Source organism: Drosophila sechellia, chromosome 2L (genome assembly GCF_004382195.2).
Source record: "Drosophila sechellia strain sech25 chromosome 2L, ASM438219v1, whole genome shotgun sequence".
NCBI lineage: Eukaryota > Metazoa > Arthropoda > Insecta > Diptera > Drosophilidae > Drosophila > Drosophila sechellia.
The window spans coordinates 20,000,001-20,025,881 of record NC_045949.1 but is presented as its reverse complement, the minus strand read 5'-3'; the positions used below and the strand labels follow the sequence as shown (position 1 = coordinate 20,025,881).

Below are 25,881 nucleotides of genomic sequence, written 5' to 3'. Positions count from 1 at the left end.
GCAAATTGCACAGGCCAGGCGGTGTCAACACGTTGCTCCTGTGTCCTGCGTCCTTCGTCCTGGGAGCTGGTTCCTCGGTCCAGACAGGACGTTCAAGCTCCCTAAGGAGGAGCGGGGTGAGTGGGCAGTAATTATGAGGACATTATGGGCATTATGCCCGCAATCGTTATTGCACATGGACATGCTGGGACCTCCACGAGGACGAAACTGGCAAGGATGCCGATGTGGCTCCTTGCGGCGTTTCCAGCATTTGCGTTATGCATGAGCAAAGTACACAGAGTACACTGCTGTGTGGCCGCCGTTGCCAGGGACCCCCGCCCGCCCAACTAAACTGCAACAACATTATTTAATTGAAACTAATTTGGCGTTTTGCGGCTGCCATTCAAATACCTCATGTCCCGCGGCCAGTGAGTTGCCCCAAAATGTGGGTCAAATTATTGCGGCTCCTTTCGAGTAGTTATCCTCATCTTTAAGCAACGCCTTAAAGTGTGCCGCCTTAATTCCTCGCCATACTCGTCTAGCATACATATTGTGTGCGCCAGGAAATGGAGTAGCAGGGCAGCCAGAGCGCCATATTTCTCACCTTCCCCAAATTGGAGCCGGCGAAGGGCAACAAAAAATTAAGCGCTTTACGGCGCACTGCCATCCATGGAGTACACCACATGCTCTGTTTACTTTTACGTTTTTCAAGACTCCCCCAACCCCTTCAACGCGCAGGGAGCAGCAAATATAAACAGAGCAGCCGAACTCCACTTCCACCAGATGGGATGATATGCGATGCTGGGCCAGCGGAGGAAACCCAGTTAGTGATGTTCAAAACTAAGTGAACTAAAATGTATGGTAGATGGAAAAATATCCCATTATTACAATATACATATATAAAACATATTGAACTTGAAATTGGCAAGTTAGTCTGCGATCCATACTTCATGTAAACATGATGGATTTTTCGAGACTTCCATGTTAATAATTAAATAATATGCCGTTTATAATACTCAAACCAATTTTGAAATAAAGTTTAAAGGCGTTCTTAACCAGTATTCAAAAGTAGAAATTACAGAACTAGAGCAAGATCATGGTATATAAGATATCTGAATCGATTTTATATTTGGTTCATATCTATAGATTTAATTCAAAAGAAATATTTGAAATGTTTAAAATTAATTAAAATAAATAATTTTAAAATATACAAAGACAAGCAGATAAATTCTCCGCTAACTCTCGACTCATTAGATTTGTTAAAGTCCAATATGAATGGATAAGTTATTCTGCCCACTTAAGGATAGGATAATAGGATAATACATTTAATTCATGTAAAAGTTTTTCTTTAATTTTGGATAAATTGAAAACAAATATTTCGAAACTCAAAATGTGATCGTTATTGTTTTAATCCTAGGGAATATGTGTTCCATTTTCCGGGAAAACCTGAGGTGTATGGCTCTACTCGCGATTCATTAACTCGATCAGCACTGACGCCGACCACGCCCACTCTCGTCGGATGACACCGCTGCAAGGGGGCGGGCACCGAGTGAGCAAAACGCACGTGACGCTCATCAATTTAGCGCACTTTGCCTTTGCTCTTAATGCGCTCCGCAGAGCTGAGGAAAAGCGGGCCGGGAAATGGAAAATGGAAAATGGGGAAAGAGACAAGGAAAAGGGCTGCGAGGGGCTGGCATATGCACCATTCTGCACATGCTGTGCACGTCGTCTTTCCATCCCGCAGTTGCTTGCGTTCCGCGGAGCTGGAGGGGAGTGGTAGTGTCACGATTTTGCATATTAATTGCATTAAGTTATAGCCACCGAGGTGCCGCCCACCGCCGCTGGATGGCGCCACATGCTCGGCGATAATTTCAAGTTGGTAAATCCACTTTGGCGCACATGGATCCACATGTTTCTGTTCCGAGGGCTTACTGTGCTCCACCCGGCTGCCCGGGTGCTTAACTGCAATTCGAACTGGCTCTGCGTGGCCTGAAGCCCGAGTGTTATTTAATAGCGGGCCCCGTACTCCGCGCAACTAAACTAAACGCCCAAAGTCCGAATGGATTTATTTTTAAACAACGTCGGACAGACAGAAGGCGAAATGCGATCCGTATTACACAAAATCCCATTTGTATATTTATACACCAGGGCCCACATGTGTGTGCTCTTCAAATACACGAAAATATTTTTGAAAATATCTCGAATGTTTGTTGTCGATAGAATTGCTTACGTACTTGCTATTTTTAGCATGGCTCACTTGCATTTTTCATCAGCAAAGTATTTAAATTGATGTTCATATTTAATATTTATTCTGCTGCCTGTTTCTTTTTCCATCTGTGTGCGTGGTTTCTGCTTTTTGCCGAATCTGTGGGTGGCTTAGTGATATTTAATCATTTTCATATTTCATTTCACTTAATGCTTGTGGTGGAATGGTATTTGTGGGTGGTAGATACTTTTAACATTTAAAAAAAGAAAAACTCAATATATGTTGTAAAATTAGCCCGCTCTATAATTAATTAATAATTTTATTCAGGGATCGTAGAAACGGGTTGGTTTTAATTTCCATTTCCATTTCCATTTCCATGGAAAATTTTATATTGAGGTTCAACTTCTGATTCAATTAAATTTCAGTTTCAACTCCGATGTCTCGCCAGATTTCGCTCCATACTTCTTTACATTCCATATGCTTGAGTATAACTATTGAATGCAAGGAAGCATGGAACTCTCAAAGGCTGAAGATGGGATGGTCCTTGTTTTGGATTTTCCACAACGCGGCTAACTTTTGGTGGCACTACTCACTGGGACAGTTTTAATGGGATTGTCTAACTTACCGATGATGATGATGATAATAATGATGATGGTGGTCCGGAATAAGCAAAACCATATAATCTGCTGAATAATGACAACGACTGACGGTAATTGCAGGGAAAAAGCGGCAAGCTGCAAAACATTTGCCACAGTCTTTTGTGGCTGCATTTGGGCAATTCCTTTTTGTGCGCGGCAAATCCTTATGCTTATTTTTGTGGCATGCAAATTTTCCTGTTTTTCGTTTAAGAGCTTTCCTTTTATTTGCCCACTTCAACTCGTCCTTTTTGTGTTGCGGTGTTCGCTGCCGTGCGTTTTTATAGTCCAACTGCAATAAAGCAATTTTTAAGCGCACTGAAGTGTGTTTATATGTGACTGGGAAACGCCTTTCCCCTCTCGTTTTCGGATACAGCTCGGTATCTGTTTTGGATTTTTTGTTTTTTTATGTTTTTTTCTCGTTTTGCATCTTTCACGCGCCTGCACAAAAAATTCATAAACTTTTTGTTGCTTTGTTTCTGCTTTTCGGCTGGCTTTTGTTTTGTTTCGTCGTGGGTTGCCCGTAATAAAATTGCGCCTTCTTGTTTGACTTTTTTGTGCGCATACTTCGCGCCACATGGCCAGCCTGGGACGCCAGCTCATCCCTCAGAGATCTCGCAGGGATCCCGGATAAGCGACTTTTCAGCACCACACTCGCCCGACAAGAACGCCGGAGTAGCTCCGGAGCAGAAGCACAACTTGATCCGATCGATCGAGGAGTTGACGGCGCGAACTGAAGACGGCGACTGTGGTCTGACTGCAGTGTAAACACGCGTTTATATAGGTGCCTAAAATTAAATCGGAGACCCACACATGAGGCAGGGTCAGGTCAAGCCCGGCAGCATATGTTCCGCCGAGTGTTTTCTCATACTCATACAGTCTTCTGCTCCTCGGTTTTTACCTACTTGAAGCAGCCGGAGCGGCAATACCCACGCTGAGTTGTGCCCTCGATGGGCAGGATGTGAGGATGTGCGATGTGGGATGCGAGGCGTCGGGCGGGCATATGGTCGCATGGTCGCCTGGCCGCCTGGCACATGGATGCAATCTGCAGTTCGCGGCCAGCAGATTGCAGGCGTTTCCCAGGCCGCCTTAAGTGTACCGCTCTCTGGAAGCCGCCGAAATGCGGCCATGTGTGCGATTGTGTTTTTACAGCAAATAGCGGGGCATGAGTTTGTCAAATGTGTGCCTCGAAGCCACATGGAGGACTCCTGGAGCAGGGAGATATTCGAGGAGTACTTCTGCGACACTTTCTGTTGCAAATTGCGCCTCTGGCTGCGAAAGGATTCACATCTCGCTCTCAAACTTTAAAAATCCGCATTAAATTATAAATATGCCTATTTATTTTTAGCATTCTGATTAATGGATTATTCTACTTTTAGAATCTGAGAGATTTTTATCTATATTTGCCTAGGGAAGGATGAATTCATGTTCTCAATCAATTATAGTTACTAATTACATTTTGTCGAATATCATGACTCCGTCGTCGCACTAAAAGTACAACTCATTTCTGGTGCAGCTCATACAACATAAAATTAAATAAAAAGACACATTAATGAAAAATGAATTTGTTGAAACATTCTTGGCAATTAACATTTAAAATTCGCTGCAACGAAACATAATCGAATTGTAATGAAAATCGTCAACGTGTCAGGTGAAATGGCAATCGTGAATTTTAATTAGCAATTTGCTGGGCGGCCTTTGTGTTCAATACTCAGTTTAATGCACTGTCCACCATTTTTATGCACTTTCATTAAATTATATCAATTTTTCAGTGGGTCGAATGTGTCCCACAAAGTCTGCTTATGTCGTGTAACTAATTATTTTAATGCTATTATAACCATTAATGTTGCATATTTTAATTCAAATTAATTAACAAGCTGTTGGTGGAATATGCATTTCTCAGATATCATTATCCTTTAAAAAAACCATTTTAACCTTTACCATTAACTGCGGAATGCAATGCTTTAATGTGCAGTGAAAAAAATTAAAGAAATGTTATGGTTTTTAATTAAACGCGTATTTTGTTTCAAGCTTTCTTAACTGGACAAGTGCTTGAGAAATATCCTTGCCAACTTAATATTTAGATAAACACTATATGTTTATTTTACTTTGGAATACCTAGATACATTTTTAAAGAATTCGTAAGTGCTCTCGATACTTTTACCATACCATCACTTTACCTTATAAAATTTAATGGAACATTATATAACATGAGAAAAAATCTCGGATATTCACTACTAAACGCGTTACAGGCTACGAAAATGTTACAAATTTACTGTGGCCCTCGGAAATCAGAATAAAAAATCGAAAGCTATATTCTGCAAGAAGTTTTCTCCGCCTCTGCAAAAGTACTTATATAGAGGGAAGTACATAAGTGAGGGCATTATATACAGATTTCCGAAACACGAAAATAGCGATGAGCAAGTGAGTATTATTCATTCGCGCCATACAAAATACACTAGCACACTCACGTTTGGCCAGGGAGCGATTTTAAAATCTTCGGCTCGCCTTCTGTCGGGATCGGATATATTTATAGCAATAATGGGTAACCCGCCATCTCGGAGAAACTGAAAGTTTTCGATTGCTTTCGAGCAAGTTTTAGGTCGATATTTCGAAAGGATCACGACGGCACACAAACTGGGGTTATGTTTTCGGTATGATTTCCAATTCGTTCGTTTTCAAGGACTTTTCAAAGACTTTGTCCAGGATTTTTTCGGAGCACCACACGGGATATTCCTGACTTTGTGGGTTAATAAACTTGGTGTATATGTAAACAATACGGCAGGAATTGGCCGGACTAGTGCCGATCTGAACGGGTCGACAACAGAATCGGTAATGCACTAAAGGATGCAAAAAATATTCTCAAATTAATTCTTGGCGCTGCTCGGCCCGCTGACGCCTCGTTTGCGTTCTTTTCATCTGTATTTTTATTTGTATTTTATTTTTATTTCTGCTTCTGTTTCTCAATCTTGTTGTATATCGCGCTGGCTGTACCGGCTCGGCACGGATCGCATCGGACGGGATGTGATGGGACGGGATCGTATCGGATCGGATTGAGGAACTTTCCTTATGTACATATTTATAGCCTTGTCTCGTCTTCTTGTCTTGCCTCCGTATATATGGCCATATAGCCGGGTACATGGCTGGCCCAAAATACTCTCGGTGCGTTGTCTCTGCTCCGATGATCCATTCCAAGTGGACCGCAGGCGCAGGCGCACGAAGCTGGTGGAGATCGGGCCGCACGGCTATACTTAGACCTCTGGCTGGCTATGTGCTGTGGCAAACGTATATGCGGAAGGCCGCCCGATCGTCGAACTGCTGGCTAGATGGCATCTCCCATCTCCTCCGACGTAAAAATAACACTATCTGCTCGGCTTTTTGGCAAGCGAGCCTATGTATTCTGCGGAGGAACCTGGCAATTGGCAATTGGCGGCTGGCAACTTGGAACTGGGAACTGGGAACTGGGAGCCCGGCAAATGCCATCGGCATCAGCTTGCCATTGCCTCGGCAACTTTTATGTTTTTCGCACTCTCTCAACTCGTTGACATATTTTTGGAAATGTCGAAACGAGTTGAAATTGCTTAATTACTTTCTATACACACACATTTGGCAACGGGCCATCTCCCGCCAAGTGGGAGACTCGGGCAAACAGCTCTGGGCTCTGCTAATGGCTTTGGGTCGGAAAATACACTGGCCGATCGTCGAAGATCGATTTCACCATGGACAAAGTCAATTGAATCTGGGGCGTTTTCTTTGGGTCTGTGTAATGGGCAAGAATGTGTGGATACCACTGTAATCTCCATCTCCAATTATATCGGATTCAGTTTCCTTGGATCTCATAAGAAGCTTTTTTTGGAAACACAATTGAAGTGCTATTGTTGAATCAGATAGCTGGGACCTATCGAAGAACTAATTTCTTTAAATAATTTTTGAAATATGGTCATAGTTTGATACTAGTTCTAATAATATACAAAAACATCTGCATGCTAATAAAAAACACAGCGAACAAGTCGAAGTACTTCTGTTTGCCCAAATAGATACCCTAAATATTAAGTAAATTCGTATGGCTTTTGTTCTCCTCTACGCCACGGCACATGTAAATATATTTGAGCTTTCTTAAACAGACCTTTTAAGGGCTTAGGAACTTTGCAATTTCAAAACTGCTAACTGCAAACTGCACGGAACAAAACACCCGAACACAGTTCGCCTTTTAATGTGCAAATGTAGGGCTTAACTAACACACAGATGCGCACGCATAATAGATGCATCCCATGGATACAGGCTCCTTCCGTTGGGTGGGGGGATGGGGGATTCACGAGGGGTGAAAGGACATGGCCTCTTCAGCTGGAACACACAAATGCAATTTAATTTTTTCGTTCTCTCCTTTCATTGCGAGGCTGATTCGGATTCAGATTCTGATTCTGGTAGATAATGTACGTACTTTTTACTCATCTTTGGTGTTACGTCTGCCACGCACATATATGAAATGTATTTTTGGCCTGGTCGGCATACTACATATATAACATCTCCCAGGATGGAATCTTGTCGTTTGGGCTGATGAATTTCTGTGGCTGTTGTGCCATAAAACATAGCCACCAACTGTTGTCTACAAATAAATCTCGTTAAGAAGTGCGGGACATGCAGAGAACATGCCACTTATGCAGATGCAGATACAAATACATATTTAGATACGTTTTGTCCCCTAAGAAAGGACCATAAAAACGCATACGAGCCACAATTTTATGATCGCAAACATCTCATGATGCTGTGCGATAGAAATCAATGCACTTAATTTGCTCGCTCGTAAAATAAACAGCACAAAATGGCAATAAATTGACAGGGAATTAAATATTAATAAAGCAAATCAAAAGGCACAATTGAATGGCATTTTAAGACAGTTGTCTAGGCAAAATTTCAAAGTATTTTGTATATTTACATAATTTTGTAAGCAATCAACTCAAGTTAAAAAAAAAACTTTTAAATTAAACCGGTAGCTGAAATAAAGTGAATTTTTAAATTAATATGATTATCTATATTCATTTTCTTGAGCAAATGTTAACTCATTTATATTCATTCTATTCGAAATATTTCTTTTGCCCCCCGAGAAACTTTCGCATTTCCCTTGGCATTCGAGAGTTATTTCCTTTTACGAGGGCAATTAAATTCACGAATTGATTTAATTTTATGGTTAATAAAAATGCGCGAAACAAAAACCGAATGACAAAATGACAGCTGGAGAATCTTCTGTTTTTTTTTTTTTTTTTGGATTGAATCCTACATAAAATTTAATTTTATTTGCTACGGTTTCTTCCGTATGCAAATGCCTTTTCGTCACATTGGAAAATTGAAATCCTTTTATGTGCGGAACGTGACAAACATTTCAAGAAATTTACGAGTTTAAGACTCGCTAGCTTAAAGATTTAGAAATTTAAGCGAAGTAAGATAATTCGAAGTTTAAAGCTAAATAACTAGAAAAGGATTCTTTTACACAATTGTAATTTGAGTAGAATTGTTTCTTTGAATGTACAAAAACTACTTGAAATAGAAAAAATTACTTACTAATTAGATTTTTATCTGCCAAAATGGATAACAATGATTATGGTCCCGCCGCCAGGTGGAGCTGCAGTGCAAGCAGTCGCTTTAGCTGAATATTGGGTATCTGATAGTCGAGGAAATCGACTCTTTTTGTTCTATTCCATTTGCATATTTCGAATTACCACCTTTTCTAATTCAATCGGTTACTGGGTGCAAAGTGAGCGTTTATTAATGCAATTCACTTTGGAGGCGCTCCTTGCTTAAGGTCCCTTTTCCTGCCGATCCTTGTAACGACTTACATGTGTAGGACACATGTCCTCATCAAGGGCATTTATAGACGGAATGGACAAGGCCCAGTCGCCTCGATTCCGGCTACCTACCCATAGGGCTGGAGATGGGCCGGAGATGAGCCACATGTGATGCCGATGCCCTCCGCGACTGGCATCATCTCGCAATTACGTGGAAGTCAAGCCCGTCGAGCAGACACATGTACAACATGCCCACACTTGTACTGCCACTCCGACCATATAGGCACATATATCTCGTATTATTGCATGTGCCGATGTCTGGTTTCCTGGGTATGAATGAACTCAAGTGGCGGCATTTCGATGTATTTACGAGCCATTTCACCAAGAAAGAAACCGAAGAAAGGAGGACGAGTCCACTGAAGCGCAAGGCAGCTTGCAGATACAAATGCAGAAGCAGCAGAGGCAGCAGCTGTATCAATTTTCAATCTGTTGACCCATGACATAAATCGCCCATGTGACGATGCTTCGGGAAATGTGTGATATGAAATTGCAATTAGCGAATTGGACCGAATCGAGTTACGCAATTTGTGTTTCGCACCAACCTCAATTCAAACACTAGGTTATTTAAGTACTGCTTTAATTATTAAACATATGCCGAGCTACATAGCATATAGGTTTAATTTGTTTCATAAGTTATAACTTTTTCCAATCAATCACTCACTCAATCACTCCCCAATCAATACTCAGCCAAGCAACTTCCAGTTTAAACAATTAAGTTTCAATAGAAACACTAACGTTCAACTTCGGAATAACATTTCTCAAACAACTTGCCAGATTTACCAAACTTGCTGAGGCATGATTTACAAGAAAAGCCCAAGGAGAAGACCTGCCATAGTGAATCTGAAATACGAGGCCAGTGCTAACTAAACGTAGAACAAGCTGACACACCGGAAAACCCCTGAAATCCCCTTCCCTAAGACACATAATATATATGAGGGGGAAGGTGGGAAGGGGGGACTGTATGGGAGAAAGGACCCACTGACAGACGAAGTTTGCGCAATGTAGCGTAAATTGTGTGTTAATTCAATTATGTGGCACGTAACCACCACGCCACACCGAACCGCACGCCAAACAGAAAAGAGCCAGAGATGCGTAATTAAAATACCAAATGTTTATTCAGGTAAATAATTCCGAACTGCAAGACGAAAGCGTCGGCAACTGCAATAGCAAAATTGATACCGTTTGGCCTGGCTGTTTGCTGTTTGCTGTTTTCTTCTTTGCCAAACGAATGTTACTGACTTCTGGCCAAAAACAATCTAATGTCAGTTGGACCACCCCCGCCCCGCGACGGAAAATCCCCAACCGCGACCCATTCAAGCGTTGAAATTTCCAGCGAGCAAAAGTTTTTAACAAAACTTTTCATTAAAGTTTGGCCAAGACCCAGAGACCAAACCCCAAGCTCCGGGCCAAAAAGAGCGACAGCGGCAAAAGATGCGAAAACTTTTTCGCTGGCAGGCGTAGTAAACGTCATTTCGCCTGGAGGCGTTTAGCGTTCGGGGGCGTGGCAAGGAGTGCACAAAAAATTATTTTCCGGTTCGGATGCACTGCGAAAAACGCAAAGCATAAAGGTGTGGCATAAAAGTGTGAGAAAAGTATTGGGAAAAGTATGGAAAATTATTGACTCATTTATTAAACTAATGCGATAACCATACTATTTGCAGTCTGTGTTATTGCACATCCCTCCCCTTTTTTCCCAGTGTACGCAGTGTATGTTTAAGAAATGGCTTTTGCCTGCGAGTGTATTAGTTTCCCCTCACATGTGCGTGTGAGTGTGTGAGTGCTCGTGCACGTGTCTGTGTGTGAGGGTGCAAGGTTTTTCTCAAGTTTTTAGTCGCCATCCGCAAAATGTTTTTCTCGCATTTCAATTCACCACAAAAACGTTTTGAGAAATTATTGCAAAAGTTTTTCATAAAATGAAAGCGCATAAATTTCCTACAACAACAAGGGAAAAGGGCGGCGAGGCTGACACGAGGAGGCGGTGAGGAGGGGGCGTGGCTCAGTCTGAGCCAAATATCAAGAGCCAACAGCAGCGTTGCAAGCGTGTGATAGGAGACACACACACACACACACTGGCAGTTAGTGCACCTTTGTGCGACACACGTTAAGTTGTAAAAACAAAAACACAACCGAGAAATTTGGAAAAAGGGAAAACAGGACCTCAAATGCAACAATGGGAGGACAACAAACAGCGGCAAGTGCGAAAAGTTGCGGGGTGCTTAAAATGGAGGGAGGGGATTTTTAAAGGATTCGCCAGAGGGGGATTTTCTAAAAATGCAGTCAACTTGGGAAGCTTATCTGCCCACTCAGAGACCCTGTATACAAATAATGCTTTAAAAACCATAGTCTGGCAAGAATTTAAATAAACTAAATAATACGAATCACTAGTGAAGATTTTTAGGATTAAACAAAGCAAAAGAAGTTACTACATACTTTACGGCGCCCAATCAGGTGATTTAAAATAAATGAAATGTATATAAAAAATAGTAGGTTTACTACTCAATAAGATAAATAATAATTCAAACTATTTTTTATAGTTTTTTAGGTTCTAGAATCCAAACCAATTCCAGGGCATTCGGAATTCGAGCAGCGTTAGTTCTAAAGCCTTCTCCACGCTCTTTGTGTGTGCGCGATGTCTGCGTATATTTTTGTCGACTTTTCAACTTGGCGATTGCGAATGCGATGGTGTTGGTGGTGGTGCCGGTGACGCGGCACCACCGTTTGGTGGTGCGGTGGCTCGGTGGTGCGGTGTGCATTTGAAATATGGTCGCTTGTGCCACAAATAAATAACGCTTTCAAATCGCTCGCAAGTGGATTCAGCAGCATTTCAGTGTGCCAATGCTCGTGTGTGTGTGTCTGGGAGGAATTGTTATTGGGCTGCTGCTAGTTAAGCACTCACCCACCCACACATAAGCACGATTTAATATGAGAACTAGTGGGCAACAAAGCGCAGATGACTAACCAAGAGACACAGATACAAAGTAACTCGCACGGACACTCAGATACAAGACCAGTCACACACACATGGACTTTCCAAATTCAGACATTACTTCTCTTTGCAAAAAATAGATACACTGATAATTTAAACTCTAGAAATTATTTTCAAACCCAATTTAAGAAGAATGCGGAAAACAAGCCGTTTAAAAATATGTATAGTGAATTTATGTTTAATTTTCGCAGAATATATTAATTGAATACGGTTGCAAAATTATCTTTTTAATAATACCTTTTCGTGACACAAATGTGCAATATAAACCAAATTGTAGCAAAACTTTAAGGGCCGTAATGGTTTCATCTGATAGAAAGTTATGCCCTTCAGACAGCTGACAACTTTTGGTGAACAACTTCGAAATGAAATCAGACATCCTTAAGTTGCCCCAAACGCTCGCAAGCGCACATTGAGTTGAGGGACACAAAATAACAATTAAACATCAAGCTGACAAACTTTGCAACAGCAAACAAACAAGCTACATGCTAGATGTAGCAAATACCGGAATTATACCTATATAAGTACGTATGTATATGTGGAACAGCAGTTATATGGCCGCAGAAGACGAGCAAACTTCGCGCCAGGATAAGCCCAAGTTGTAAGTGGAAGGACTCAGGACTCAAGACTCAGGACGGGCGGGAAAACTTTGTCATCGCGAACGTGACATGAAAATCGCTGAGCTGATGAAAAATGCTAAATCGTGACGGGAATCCCCAAGCCGCAGAGACACACTTGCAACTTTGGCAACTCTTGCCGGAGGACGCGAATGCGACACATGGGTCGAGCCTAAGGCAATAATTGACCTAACCGACATAAAGCAAAAGGGAAATAGTCTTAAAGTATCCTCGAGAAGATTCTAAAGAATAGCACAACGGTTACAATATATATAATTTATTATATCATTCAATAAAAAAAAAATGCTATCATGGTCTTAAAACAGATTCATGCAAAAGGTTGGCAGTTCAGAGAAGACTTTGTTCTGGGAGATCCGTGAAACTCGAGATCACGCGTTACCAGGGAGTGGAAAATCCGGAGTGAGGAGTCCGGCGCGAGAAGCCAACTCCCGGCGAGTGTGCCTATATTTGGGCCACAACTCCGCGCCGGCTAATGGCTTCATTTGGTCCGATGCTGGGCCAATGCAACAGCAACTGCAACTGCAACTGCCCCCGGACACTTGATGCCCATGCAGAGCGGAGCACTCGGTGTACTCGGTGTGCTCTGTGCACTTGACTCCGCCGCTGCAGCGATGTGGTCGTTTAAAAATATCACAAGACGATCCCGCGGTGAACGTCGCTTTCGCTCACGACATCGCTGCTTTGGCAGCTAAAAATAGCGGACAAAATGTATCTGGCTGTGTGTATCTTCGAGTGCAGTGTGCATCTACGATTACGAGTGCGCCCCTCCACGGCTCCCCCTGGATCTCCTGGACCGGGATGTCGCCCATCCCTCAGAGTTGGTCTTCCGCCTAGACAAAAGGCTAATGCACTTTCGGGCAAGCTGATCCGATGGCCAACGCATCGGGAAGAGATTTGGTTGATTTATTATGAGCCAGCACACTCGGCTACCTAATTGCTCACTAAGTGGCAAATGTGTTCGATGATGAACAGGCTGTCAACCGGCAAGCGCAGCATGTGGGGAAATCGCTGGAAATTGGAAATTATTAGGGGTGCTGACCATGTGGGTGGTCCAGAGAAAACCCTGTGAGGAATGCAGACACACGGAAAAATGTCAGTTTACCTGCGTTCAGAATTATAAATAAATCGGCAGTACAAAAGCGGACAAATCTAGCAACAATAAATTTTTAATTTGGAAAACAGAATGACATGACACGTTCAGTTAAGCTGGTTATCAATCAAAACATAACAAGAGTATAAGCAAATTAATAAATAAAATGTTACACTTTAAAACTTCAGAAATAATATCTTATAACTGTACTGAGTAGATACATTAAATAACTACATTGAAGTCTTCCTCCAATCATATGATTTTTATATTTTTAGGCAGTAGGTTGTAAATGCATATTGAAGTACAATTTTTTGCAGTCAAAAAATAGAATTTTACAATTATTTCCATTTCAATGCTGAAAACTTTGCATTGATTGTTTGCAGTGCACTGGAAGCCCCATAAATCAGAGCATTTATTAAAAATGCATTTGTAACTTGAGCAGTTTGCTGAAAGTTGCTCGCAGCAGCAAAGAGAAATCAAAACGACTTGAAAGTTTGTTTTGCCATTTCCCCCCGCTTGGCTGGCCACTTTATTAATTTTGAAATAAAATGGCACGGCCATTAACAATGCGCCCAGCAGAGTCCACTCGCAGCGGCAACTAAAAAACTGCAAAGCCACAATAAACAGCACACAATTCCCGGCAAGGACGAGAACAAGGACGAGCAGAGCCGGCAGAGCTGCAGCCAAATAAAACATGATTACTTACACAACATCCACTACGTGTAGAACACATATGTGCTAGGTACGTAATTCGTGTAGTCGTACTTCTCTGATGCACTGCAAAAAGGATCAAAGGACCGGGAAGGACTTTCTTCGCACGCTCCGCAGTCATTTGGAGCATATGTTTCGAACATTTTTCATAATCAAAAAGCTTTTAGCGGCGGACAGTGGCGATGATGGCTGTTGGTTGGATGCTGCATTCCCGCCCTCCCGCTGCCACGCCCCCAAGTGGGCAAGTGGAGCTTATTGTCCGTTTCATTTTCGAGTGCAGCAACGTGTAAAATCGCAATAATGCACAAGATTCGCAGCGCAGCGCAGTTGTCCACAGACCGTTTCCCTTTTCCGGGAATAAAAACTGAAGCCTGCAGTTGTGTAGGTCGCTTCACAACGAACTGGTGGTACCCTGCTTTCGACTCAACTCAAAAGTGTGGGGATGCATTTTTAACGACTTTTAATATTTCAAATGTGAAGCATCAAATGTGTAACATCAATAGTAACTAATTAGTGGTGTCATAAATTGGACTACATGACTTGTATTTACAAAATTGAATAATATACTCTATTTGTATCTTATATTTGCTTATTTACATGTTTCTATCCTGTAAAACAAAGTCAAAATACCCCATAATAGAGCATTTCCACTTGACAAATGCAAGCCAAGCTGCAAGCAGAAGCGACAACAACACTGGGAGCATTTGTCATGGCAATTGATTGCGAAGAAATCCACAACGCCCAAATACTCGTACAAATTCAATTTAACTTTCAGCTAAAATACACACATCGAAAGTAACACAAACATGGGCAGCAATGCGAAAACAATGTGAAATCCAATTCAATTTTCATAGGCATAAATTCGCCCGACAAATAGCATTAAATTACAAAAGTATCACAAATGAAATCATTCGATTATAATGGCAATATTTTGTGCATTTCGCAAATGTCCAACAATATTTATTTGCTGTCGACAGTTGGGAGGCAACGGATGACTTTCGAAAGAGCGGCCCTTTATTTGTTCTGGCCTACATTTTATGATTGCCTCTCCGAATGCTTTTAATTGCCTTTCATTTATTTTTACGCAATGCCGGTCATCATATGCAAATAAATCGCGCATACGCCCCGTTGCTGCCACATAAAGCACAGCCGTGACCAGCTCGGTAATTGCTGCTTAAGTTTCCTCGGCAACCCGACGAGTGGCGGTTTTGTTTTGGGATCGACGAATGTTTGCAGAAAGACTTATCTGAATTGCATTAGGGGCTTGGCTTAAAATACAAATAACTTAAGTTGAACAATCTTGTTGAAATGATACCACACATGTATGATTTATGGTAGCCACACTAACAGTGCTGCCAGCAGTCAGTCAAAAAAAGGATAGATCGAAGGATAGTAGTATATGCGAAAAAAGTAGAATGTAATAAAAAGCCATAGTGTAATATTATGTAGAATATTAAGAAATGTAAATTAGCATCTAAAGGAATATTAATAATAATAATATCCTAATCCTTTGCCTAAATGATTTATTGCTTTTAGAGTTTCTGTTTACAAGTCCTTTAAAAATTTGGTTTTCACTAACACTTAAACATAGCAAAGATACGACATTTCGAATATGTAATTTCCTACTGCATCATGTAATTTATATTTTAGTCTAGAAACAAAAAGTTCTTAACTTACCAGCGTCATTCAAATCTCTGCTACGCATTATGTGATGGCTGTCCTATTCTGTCTATTCTCTGATTTATTGAAGATAGCAGGTAGTTGCCAAAATATAATAAATACAGGTTGAAAAGGGAAAAAGATCGGATTTTTGGACAGGGGATGTCTAGGATTGTAAACGGTACAAAATGGTAGCACTGCACACTAGTTAAAGAAATCAAGCACAAATTTGAGAGTGCAAATATGCCAAACTTTACCAAGAACTTGTCTGTTTTAAATGCTTAAGAAAAGATTTAAGTAACTACTATATATTTAATCTGATGTACAGAATCACCCTGCCTATAAGTAAATTCAGAGATATTCAGCACCCTAATCAGCATGAAGCTCACACCTTGTCCCTGGAGGTTTGCTACCTCACGTTTTCAAAAGAAGGACCTGCCGCAGCTTAAAGTTCCGCCACGCAAAACCAGCCGGCTCAGAGGTCATAATTTCTGGTTAAGCCGAGCGTAATCGGCACTTTTGCCTAAATGGACCATAAGGCGTTAAAATGTTGTTATCGCCCACACGAAAAGCCAGGTCCTTATTGCCCAACTCCGTTCTCCTGGCCCGGACTTACCTTTGGCAATGCAATAAAAAGCCAAAATACATTTCGATTATGCGGCAAGAAAGCACATTTCTCCCGCCTTTCAACTTTTCTTCGACTGTTTCGTTTCGTTTCGATTCCTTACATTTCTTTTCTTTTCCTTTTTTTCGATTCATTTTATTTCTGGAAATTTTCCTGCGGCCCTCGACGACAATTTGAGGTGGGAGGTGGTCCACAAAGAACGAATTTCGTAAGAAAATAGCATAAAATATAATTTGCTTGAGAGCCAAAATATGCTTACGTACTGGAGGGGACTTGGCTATCATTTTTATGGCTAAAGTATTGGAATTGTTTTGCCTAAATTGATGTCATTTTACCCCTGAGCATATGCTGAAGTATCCCACAGCGTTTTCTTTCATACTTATTTTCCAAAAAGCTTAAACAAATAGAAAAGAAAACCTGCTGATAGCAATTATGTGTCTGCGTCTCGTTGGATCCGCTCTCTGCTGGTAAGTATCCTTTATGGCCCTGGGAATCTCTTCAAAGTGCCAGTTCTTACAGCTGTTGCAAATTGGGCCTTAAGTGCCTCTGCATCTTCGCCTGTTCCACGGTCGGAGTTCTAGTCATAGTTGCCTTGGTCGTTTACTTTTGTTTCTTCCACAACAAATCGGAGGACTCGACCACAAAGTCTTACTCTGATTCTACTATCGACAAGTCCTTGAAGGATAGCATAACTACTGCAACGGAAGCCCCTTCGCTCGTCAGAGGATATCTCCAACGAATGATACAAAGAATCTAAAATGCGCAAAGATACTTAATAATCTATGAATTACTATCGCATATCACATATCATATCCAGAAGTGCGTAATTTAAGAAATGGAACCTAGCAAAAGTATCTTTCAGCGTTCAGAGTTTTACATTAAACACGAAATTTGAAGTTGGAGAAATCGATAGATTTGTGTTTTGTGAATTCGCAACACTTAAATATATAATTTTATTAATATTTTCCAAGTAATTTTCTGTCATTTGTTCAACCCCGCAATAAATTCACCCGCAAACGGCCATAAAAATCAATTGAGTGCTTTCGGATATAATTGCTCTGTGCGAGTATATGCACTAAACCAAAGCCATTCTCGTCCAAATGGAGTACTCCTGGTCAGAGCACTTGGCACTTGGTTAGCTTGGCTTTCACTTATTTGGCCCGCAAACAAAGGAAATCTGTGTGGAAAAACCGCCAACCCATCAAAAGCTGCTGTTGTGTGAAAAAGTGATGCCAGTAGTTAATGGTACTTTGTATGCAAAGTGCAAGACAGAACTAAAGCAAACAAAGGGGCAAAGTCGGTGGAGCTCTGGAGTCCTGGTTCCATGGAGCCATGGGGCCATAGGGCCATCGGGAAAGTTTGGAAGAAGACGTCCGCCCCGTGGCCACGAAAGCGCCTCTTGGCTGCCATTTGATTATATAACATTTCCGCATTTTTCCGCTGGTTGTAAGCGTTTAGTGGCAAACAACTGACAGCTGCCGAAATGTCGGCGAGCGTTTAGTTGCCCCAGCTGCTGCAAATATCCCCCGATGTCTGTGATGTGATTAAGATGGTTAGTCATTCTGTTTAAGAGCTCGCCCCTAAGCTCTGCGCCACTAAAACGGCAGCCAAGCCAGCGAAGGACTCCCATGGGCCATCAAGGATATCGAATCAGTTGCTCGAAAAAAATTAATGTCGGTTTATTTCCTCGATGCACTTACACCCACTGTGGATTACGCTTAATATCTGCGATAAAAACACGTTGTATTCGACCATGTTTGCGGTTTATTGCTCTTTAATATGCATTTTATGTTCAATGTTCATAAAGCATTTGCTTTACGCTACTCGCTAATCCCTTTATGATGGAATAGTAACAATTAGATAGTTGAATTTTCACCAGCTTGATATGGTTGACAGGGAAAAGTGTGTTTTATAAGCAACAGTATCGTGTCATAGGCATCGGTTCCTTTTTTTGCTTCTCATTTGCTTGACCAAAAAATGCTTCAGTGAACTTCATTTCAATGGATTTTCGGTTTCCCTTATTTTTTCATTACGTGAAGAGCCCGGTAGGAATTTTCCCTTTTCCCAGCTTTCCCAGCTTTTTTCGTCACTGCCTCTTACAGCATTTTAGCATTTGGTATTTGCTACCTAAAAGTCGAGGAGGAGTGTGGGCTGGGCCATTACTTCGATTTGTTTCTTATTTAAATTTTGTATACACTTCGATTCGAAAGAGAGGGCGGGGCGCACATAGCAGAAAGAGAAAGAGAGGGGCCGAGTGAGGGAGTGAGACGCTAAGTGCCTTTGTCGGTTGCAAAAGCGAATTAATGCCGGCGAAAATGGCAAGGGAAAATCGCTGCGGTTTCCTACTCTAATGCGTTTAATTTATATCCTCTCGCAACTACAACAAATAAAAGAAATGAAACTGCCGCGAGCTTGGGGGATAAAATAAAAATATATATTTATTTTACAGCTGCTGCACTTAGATGTGCGATGGCAATAAAAAGCAGCCCCAGCAAGTGGCATTCAACACCTTTTTTCGTTTCGTTTTCTATTTCCTCCACCAGAAAAGCTTAATAAACAAACGCCGAAAATGGTCTAGAGTTGGCTGGTTGGGTGGTTAGGTGGTTGGGCGGTGCGTTATAAACATTTAAGTCCACAATTTGCACAGCTTGTAAGGGCGCATTGCCACAACCTTCAGCCCCACGCCCACCCACTCCAGCCTCTCGATGTCCTCGACTCCGCTCCTCCACTTCAAGTGGAACTTTCAGGCAGCGGCCAAATGCTGCTGGCCAAATGCAATTTTCACGTGCAACCGCAACGATATTTATGCCACACGAGCAACAAAAGCTCAGCCGGAACCGATTTCTACACTGCACGAAAAAGGCGTCGCGAATAAAACTTTGCATATATAACCTATATATATATAACCTATAATTCTATTACATGGCTTATTAATAATTAAATTGGAATTAAAATATAATTTATTAATTTTGTTGTGGCTGCAAACGTAAACGTTAAAATGCAAAAATAAATAATAAAATAAATTGAAATAAATTGTAAAATGTATTGACATTTTATCACGCTAATTGTCTAATAGGTCTGCAAATCCAATTGTGGTGCACATCCACATTTTAAATATTCGAAAATGCATTACCAATTTCTTGAAGTGCCTGGTAGGGATTGTCCAACTGTTGTCAGGCTCCTCGCTGCACAGCTCCAGAGCCCCACATCCAACTGACACTGGTTGACACCACCTCCCCAGCAACAAACACCCACCCACCAACCACCCACTATCCCCACCCAAAGTCACAGCTGCACCTTTCACCACCATTGCATGTGTGTGTGTGTTGGGCTCTATGCGTGCCCCTCCCCGCTTCCATGTGGCAACATAAACATCCCGCCAACTGTGGCAAGAACGAGAGGCAGGGCCACGCGGCCATGGTCCATTGCAAGGTGAAAATATTTTTGGGAATTCCAAATTTGAACCCTCGCCACACGGAAACTTTATTTCAGACCAGAAATAGTGCGTTTTGGAGCAATAATACAAGATCAGCGTTTACCAAAAATATATGTATAGCAAATGGTTTAATTTGGTTGCTGAATTAAAATAATTGTTTACTTTGGCATAGATCGCTTTTCAAGAATCAAGGCAACATTTGAAATAAGTTATTAAGCACTGTATTCTAAAAGAAATTAAAGTACCCAATTGATATTTTCTTACTAGACACGTGAATGCAGAACTTTGATATCCTGAAAGGTACTTTCCTTTATTTTTTATAAATCAAAATATTTCACCACTTTTGGAGAGGCATTTTCGCACTTACTGCTCTTCGAAATCCCAGCTTATTTATGACAGTTCCATTCAAATGAGAACAGTTCCCAACTTGGCCCCAAATGTTGGATGGCATCCGCTTGGTAACGACAGCAGCGACAACCCCGACGACAACCCTGCAATTCCAAGTAGTCATAAACACGATCCCAGCAGCACCTGCAACTGCCACTCCTCCGCACCTCCCTCCCACTTTTCCCCTGGCTCTGGTTCTGGTTTCCGTTTCCGCTTCCGCTGCAATGTGTCGCCCGCCATTATGCAAATGTCGGCTTTCAAGTGGACAGACTGCTCATTGCAATCTGCATTTAAATGACCCGGCGAGGTGCGAGTTCGCTCCGAGATTTCTCGGCATCATTTGCAAAAATATTAAAGAAACCCCCAGCCCGGGATGGAATATTTCTAGAGCAGCGAGGAATTATGCATCACCACGCTTTTGTCGCCATTATCGTGGCAAATGAGTTGCGGAACCAGGTAATTGAAACTCTTCTAAGAAAATATGAAGAATTAGGATGAATATATAGAGTCCTTACAATGATGCCTAGATTTCAAATAGAAGAATGTCTTCTGAGTAAGAGAGACTATTTTGTGCATCATGGGAGTTTTCCCTATACTATATCCACAACTATAATTAGCTTAAATGGAATATATATTACTAATTACATTCTAGTTTTTAGCTTTGTATTTTCAAGCAACTATTTCGGACTAAATGTAGTACTTTTAGCTTGCGATAAGACCATCCCAAAAATAATGGATATAATCTGTGTGTGCAGAAACCTGAGCCGCAGACTAATTTTCCCAGGTGCAGGATGCAGAGGAGGTCCCCTGTCATGTTCATAATGTTGACAAGGTAACAAGCACCGCACACACCGCACACACACTACACACCATACACACACACAGACACTCCGCAGGGGAGACAGCTAATAAAGTTACTCACACACGGCGATACGGACTGAAAGATTGTGTGTGTAATGCGTTCGGTTATTCCCCCGCTTCCCCCCAAGAGAGTTGTTAACGTTTTTTCATAGCCGTGTTTACTCTTTTTCATCTTGGCGCCGAGCCCCTAATGACACGCCCACAGTCCCCAGCCCCCCGGAGCCACGCCCCCTTGGCTGGCAACGATAAACGACAATAAACATAAAAAATGAATGCTCAGCCCCCCGGTGGAGCAGGCTTTTCCAACTCCACGAGCACCTCTCTCCGATTTTCCCAGCTTTTCCGCAATTCTAACGCACGCCTGCCGAAATTTTAACAACCGCATGAGACTTTGCCGCTACCAACCTTTATTGTTGGCTTCGTGGATTTTGTCGGATTTTCAACCCATAAACAATGTTTTCATTTTCTCTCTAAAGAAACATTTGCGTTTACAGGGGACTCTAATTAGTTTACAGCAAGAATTTTTTAATTGAATCATAATTAAATGGTCCCCGAGCGAAACACATGCGCATTTGCAAATAAATAGTACGGTTAAGCAGACTTGCGAAATTATTGGTCGATTGATATTTAAATTAAAACAAGAGAGAATTCTATACGCGCTTTTCTCGACTATCAGATACCCGCTACTCAGCTATATGCTGAGTAAAATTTCCGGCTGAAATTGGAAAGGAGCATTCTTAGCGGTTTGTGGGCGTGCCAATCTCCTAAAACTAACTCTTCTAACTAACTAATCTAGGAATTATGCTTAATCAGAACTGTTTAGTTGTTAAAGATCACAAGATCACGATGTTCATACGGACGGACAAAGGGACGGAAAAACGGACAAAACGGACGGACATTGCCAGATCGACTAGGCTAGTGATCCTGACAAAGAATATATGTATGATTTATTCGACCCGTAAATTCTTTTTAAATAATCGAGTATACCATTTTATTGTACGAGTAAAGGTACCAATACTAGCAAAAATATACTATAAAAAAGTAACAATTAAATGTAATAAATCGTCGCATGATGGCATGATATTAGTAAAAAGCAATATACTCCGTTCAAAGGGTAGCTTTTTCTGATATTAATGTTTATTAAATTCATTTTAACCTTAATAATTTAAATCTAATTTGAAGAAGTTTTAGATTTAAATAACCATACAAAAGGAAGTTAAAATGGATGATCTTCTGCCCAACTTAAAGCCACAAAATGGGTTTTAGTCGGCACAGGGCATGCAAATGACCTGAAAAAGTTAATTTCCATTAGGATTCTTTGAAGTGGCCCGGCATGTGGGACTAATTGCTTTCATAGCTCATCTGAAAACTCAGACAGAAGAGCGCATAGAAGTGTCTGCATGCCATGGAGAAATGCCAGATTATTAACAAATTCGCATGCCACCCCACATCGGCTGTCAATTTGTCGCATCAGCAAATAAAGAGGCTGGCAGAGAAATAGGAGCCGAAGGAGCACACCCAGTACTGGGAACTGGGTACCGGGTATAGAAAGCCAGAGACGACTGTCAATACAATTTCCAGGGCAATTCGATGCGGAAAGTCAGCCAGTGCCAGGCGCACTTTTGATGTTTTTCGGCCAGCAATGCTTGTTAACTGCCAAATCAATCTGCGCCAATATCGATGCTGTGCAAAAACGCATCGTTGGCCCATTAAAAACCAATTTAATTTACTGGGCGCGAGCGGGGGTTGGGAATACACTCGAAAAATTAGTGCAAACCAATTATTTTTGTACTCTTTTGAAGAAAGAATTAAAGCGTTATTTGGTAGATGCTATATGGAGTACACAATAAAATCGGGTTTAAATTATACCATCATTTTTAATGAACAAATTCAATAGTTGATTGCCAATTTTAATTTGAAAATTCAAAATAAAATCTATTTCTATCTAAATAGCTTGGATAAAAAATGCAGACCGTTTTTGTGTTCTGTGCAGTGAGCACATTTTCAGCAACCACGAAATTTGATCAGAGATAAATTCCAATTATTAAAATCGAATTTGCACAGCAAGTCAGCACATGCAACATGCAATGGGCGTGGCAAGGGGCGGTGGGCGATGGGCGATGGTCGGTGGGCGGTGGTGCGTTGCATTTTGGAAGCCATTGAAACATTTTATCAAATTCTAATTATGCAAAACGAAGGGGAAAAAAGCAATTAAACCGAATGTCCCCAAACGCTCGCATCCAGCTAACTATTAAATGGCCAAATTATCAGATCCCAAAGCGCACAGAATGTGGGGGCGTGGCAGATTCGGGCATTGTTCGAGGAAAGAACAGCGTGTTTGGTCGTGTTTCGAGCTTCTTGATACGTTTCCAATTAAGTCTGCTGTCCAGTGTTAGTAAACGCTATTCGCACAACAAATTTGCCATGAAATTGCATTTTTTCCGCCTCGATAAATTGTCAAATCTGCGAATCAACAACAACTAATCTTTCGGGGTGGGGATTACATGCATAAATGTAATACCCGATTAACGCTTCATAAAATTGCACTTCAAACAATCGAATTGACCCGATAGTGCGAGGAAAATAAAAGCGTTTCCAGGAGCGAAAACAAAAACAGGATGTGTCCACAATGGCGAAAGCATAAAGTATGGATTGTAAATAAATAAATTTTATTGCAAGGCGAATGGAGGCTGCGCTATGGTTTTTCCATTTCTGCATCATACGCACATCCATTCGACAATTGACAATTGGCGGAAAACAAACGATGAAAACGCAATGGAAATAAATGAAACCTCTGGAAAAACTCGTAACTTTAAATCGAGCAATTACGAGTATAATTACGGGTATAATTATTGAGCGTTCGATGATTTGACTATTTTTGTTTCATGCTTTAAATAAAACATAAATAAGCTATCATTTGTAATAGCTGAATGAGAAGTAAATAGTCTAGTTAGCATAAAACAATATTGTACAAATATATTCATTGGAACCCTTTTTCTGCTTATTTTGCGTGTGAGCCACATTTTTGCACATGAATATTCCCTATATGTTCATAAACAAAAAGAACCAATAACCAAGTCCATAAAAACAAGAATAAATAATACATAAATACAATGGCGAGCAGACAGCGAGAAATAAACCCACGTCCCATTAACTTAAATGCTTGCTTTCCTCGTCGCCTTTTTTCCACTCTCGCTGGTTATTTTTGAAGTTTTGGCACTTTGTCATGAAATATGCATGTGCCACATTTACACGAAGAGCATTAATTTTGCAATTTTACTGGCGCTTCTTTGCCACACAGCGAAATTAAATATATTAACATACCTTCTATGGCAGCTAAACGGTGTAAAAATATAAATAAATGCGCTGCGTCCAAAAACAGCGATGTGAGCCCTCAAAAGAAGTCACAGAACGCCAAAAATTTCCATAATTTATCAAATTGATTCGCGCTGATCCCACCCACAAATGTGGATGGCCTGATTTTGCATTGTTTTATTGCCCTTTTTGCAGAGCCCGTAAATCAAATGGTAAAGCTGCAACTGCAGCCAGTTCCTGTTTAGAGAAAAAGGCTCAAGAGCGGCGCAGCGGACAATTATTCAATTATTTCTGAACGCTAATTAGTCGGACAACCAGGGCCACAATGATTATTGTTTCTTCTTTTGACATTAACACACGCAAAAAGCGGGAGAATAAAATCAATTAGGCGAGCCAGCGCGCACAGGGCGGAAAATAATCTTGCCACGAGTCCGGCGATGATTATTGTGATGGATATTTCATTGCATCGGCTGACATTTCTGATGCTGCTGCTTTGTTTCCGTTTCCGCTGGGCCCGTTTCGACAGCTGCGCACGGACCACCCACGACTTTCGCCCACGCGAAATTCAATTTTCCGCCGTTTTTATGATAATTTATAGGGCTTATTAATTTATGTGCAAAACTCGCGGGACCGAATGAATTGATTTGTGTCCGCGCATAAATGTGCCATTTCGCATTAGGCACATTTACCCAATTCATTACACTAAATTGTCACAGTATTTTCTAAGATAAGTAATTTGCATTGCATGTGAGCCGATCGGAGAAACTGAACTGAGGCACTGAGAATCGTGTGGCACAGCCAGCGAGGTAACCTCTTACCATATGCCAATTATGTTGCCCCAATATTATGCCTTTGGATACACTTGAGTAGCTCCCCCTGCAAAAAATGCCTATCTAAAGACATGATTTACTATGTATGTGGGATTGATCGGGCGGAACGACACGAAATTGTTATGATAGATGCCAACGTTTAACTTAAACACATAATGTTGCTGAGCATTATTTTAAATTGTTTTAACTGTGTTTTATTAAGTAGTAAAAAAGGAACTTTAATTTTTCTAGTGCGTATATTTACATCATTTCGACACATGAAGGGCACATGAACTTTACATGTGCCTATGTATTTTACATTATAGGTATTTTACGCTCAATCATGTTCATGTGACTTTAACGCCATCTGGGGTTTGTTGCCGAAATCAGTTCAGAAGTAGGAATTTTGTTTCAAAAAATGTGTTTGCGCTTTTAAGTAATTAAATGTTAAACAGAAAATAGAAAACAATGTATAAATATTGATAAATTTTTAAATTATCCTCAATTTGTTGCTGATATGTATTTGTCTGAGATGAGTTACGAACAAAATCATATAATGCACCAAGGCAAAGGTATAGATAGGATAATCAATTAGCGATTAGAAAGGGATTTCAGGGTCGGAGTAGCAAGGAGAATTGCAAATCTGTTACGACTATGCTTCATATCCGTAAGGCTATTCTATTCCAGATAAATATAAATTCAAA

General features: G+C 41.1%; 1 protein-coding gene and 1 long non-coding RNA gene across 2 annotated transcripts; one reads left to right on the top strand and one right to left on the bottom strand.

The window, feature by feature from the left end:
* Positions 1-1,308: 1,308 nt before the first annotated feature.
* Positions 1,309-3,499, bottom strand: LOC116803581. Its single transcript, XR_004363673.1, has 2 exons — positions 1,801-3,499; positions 1,309-1,742 (listed from the first exon to the last, which is right to left on the bottom strand). It is a non-coding gene; the product is annotated as an uncharacterized LOC116803581 (long non-coding RNA).
* A 13,280-nt stretch (positions 3,500-16,779) lies between these two features.
* On the top strand, positions 16,780-17,432 carry LOC116802350 (protein midgut expression 1). Its single transcript, XM_032726811.1, has 2 exons — positions 16,780-16,836; positions 16,889-17,432. The coding sequence occupies exons 1-2, from the start codon at positions 16,802-16,804 to the stop codon at positions 17,124-17,126; spliced, it is 273 nt and encodes a 90-aa protein (XP_032582702.1). The 5' UTR covers positions 16,780-16,801; the 3' UTR covers positions 17,127-17,432.
* The last annotated feature ends 8,449 nt before the right edge of the window (positions 17,433-25,881 follow it).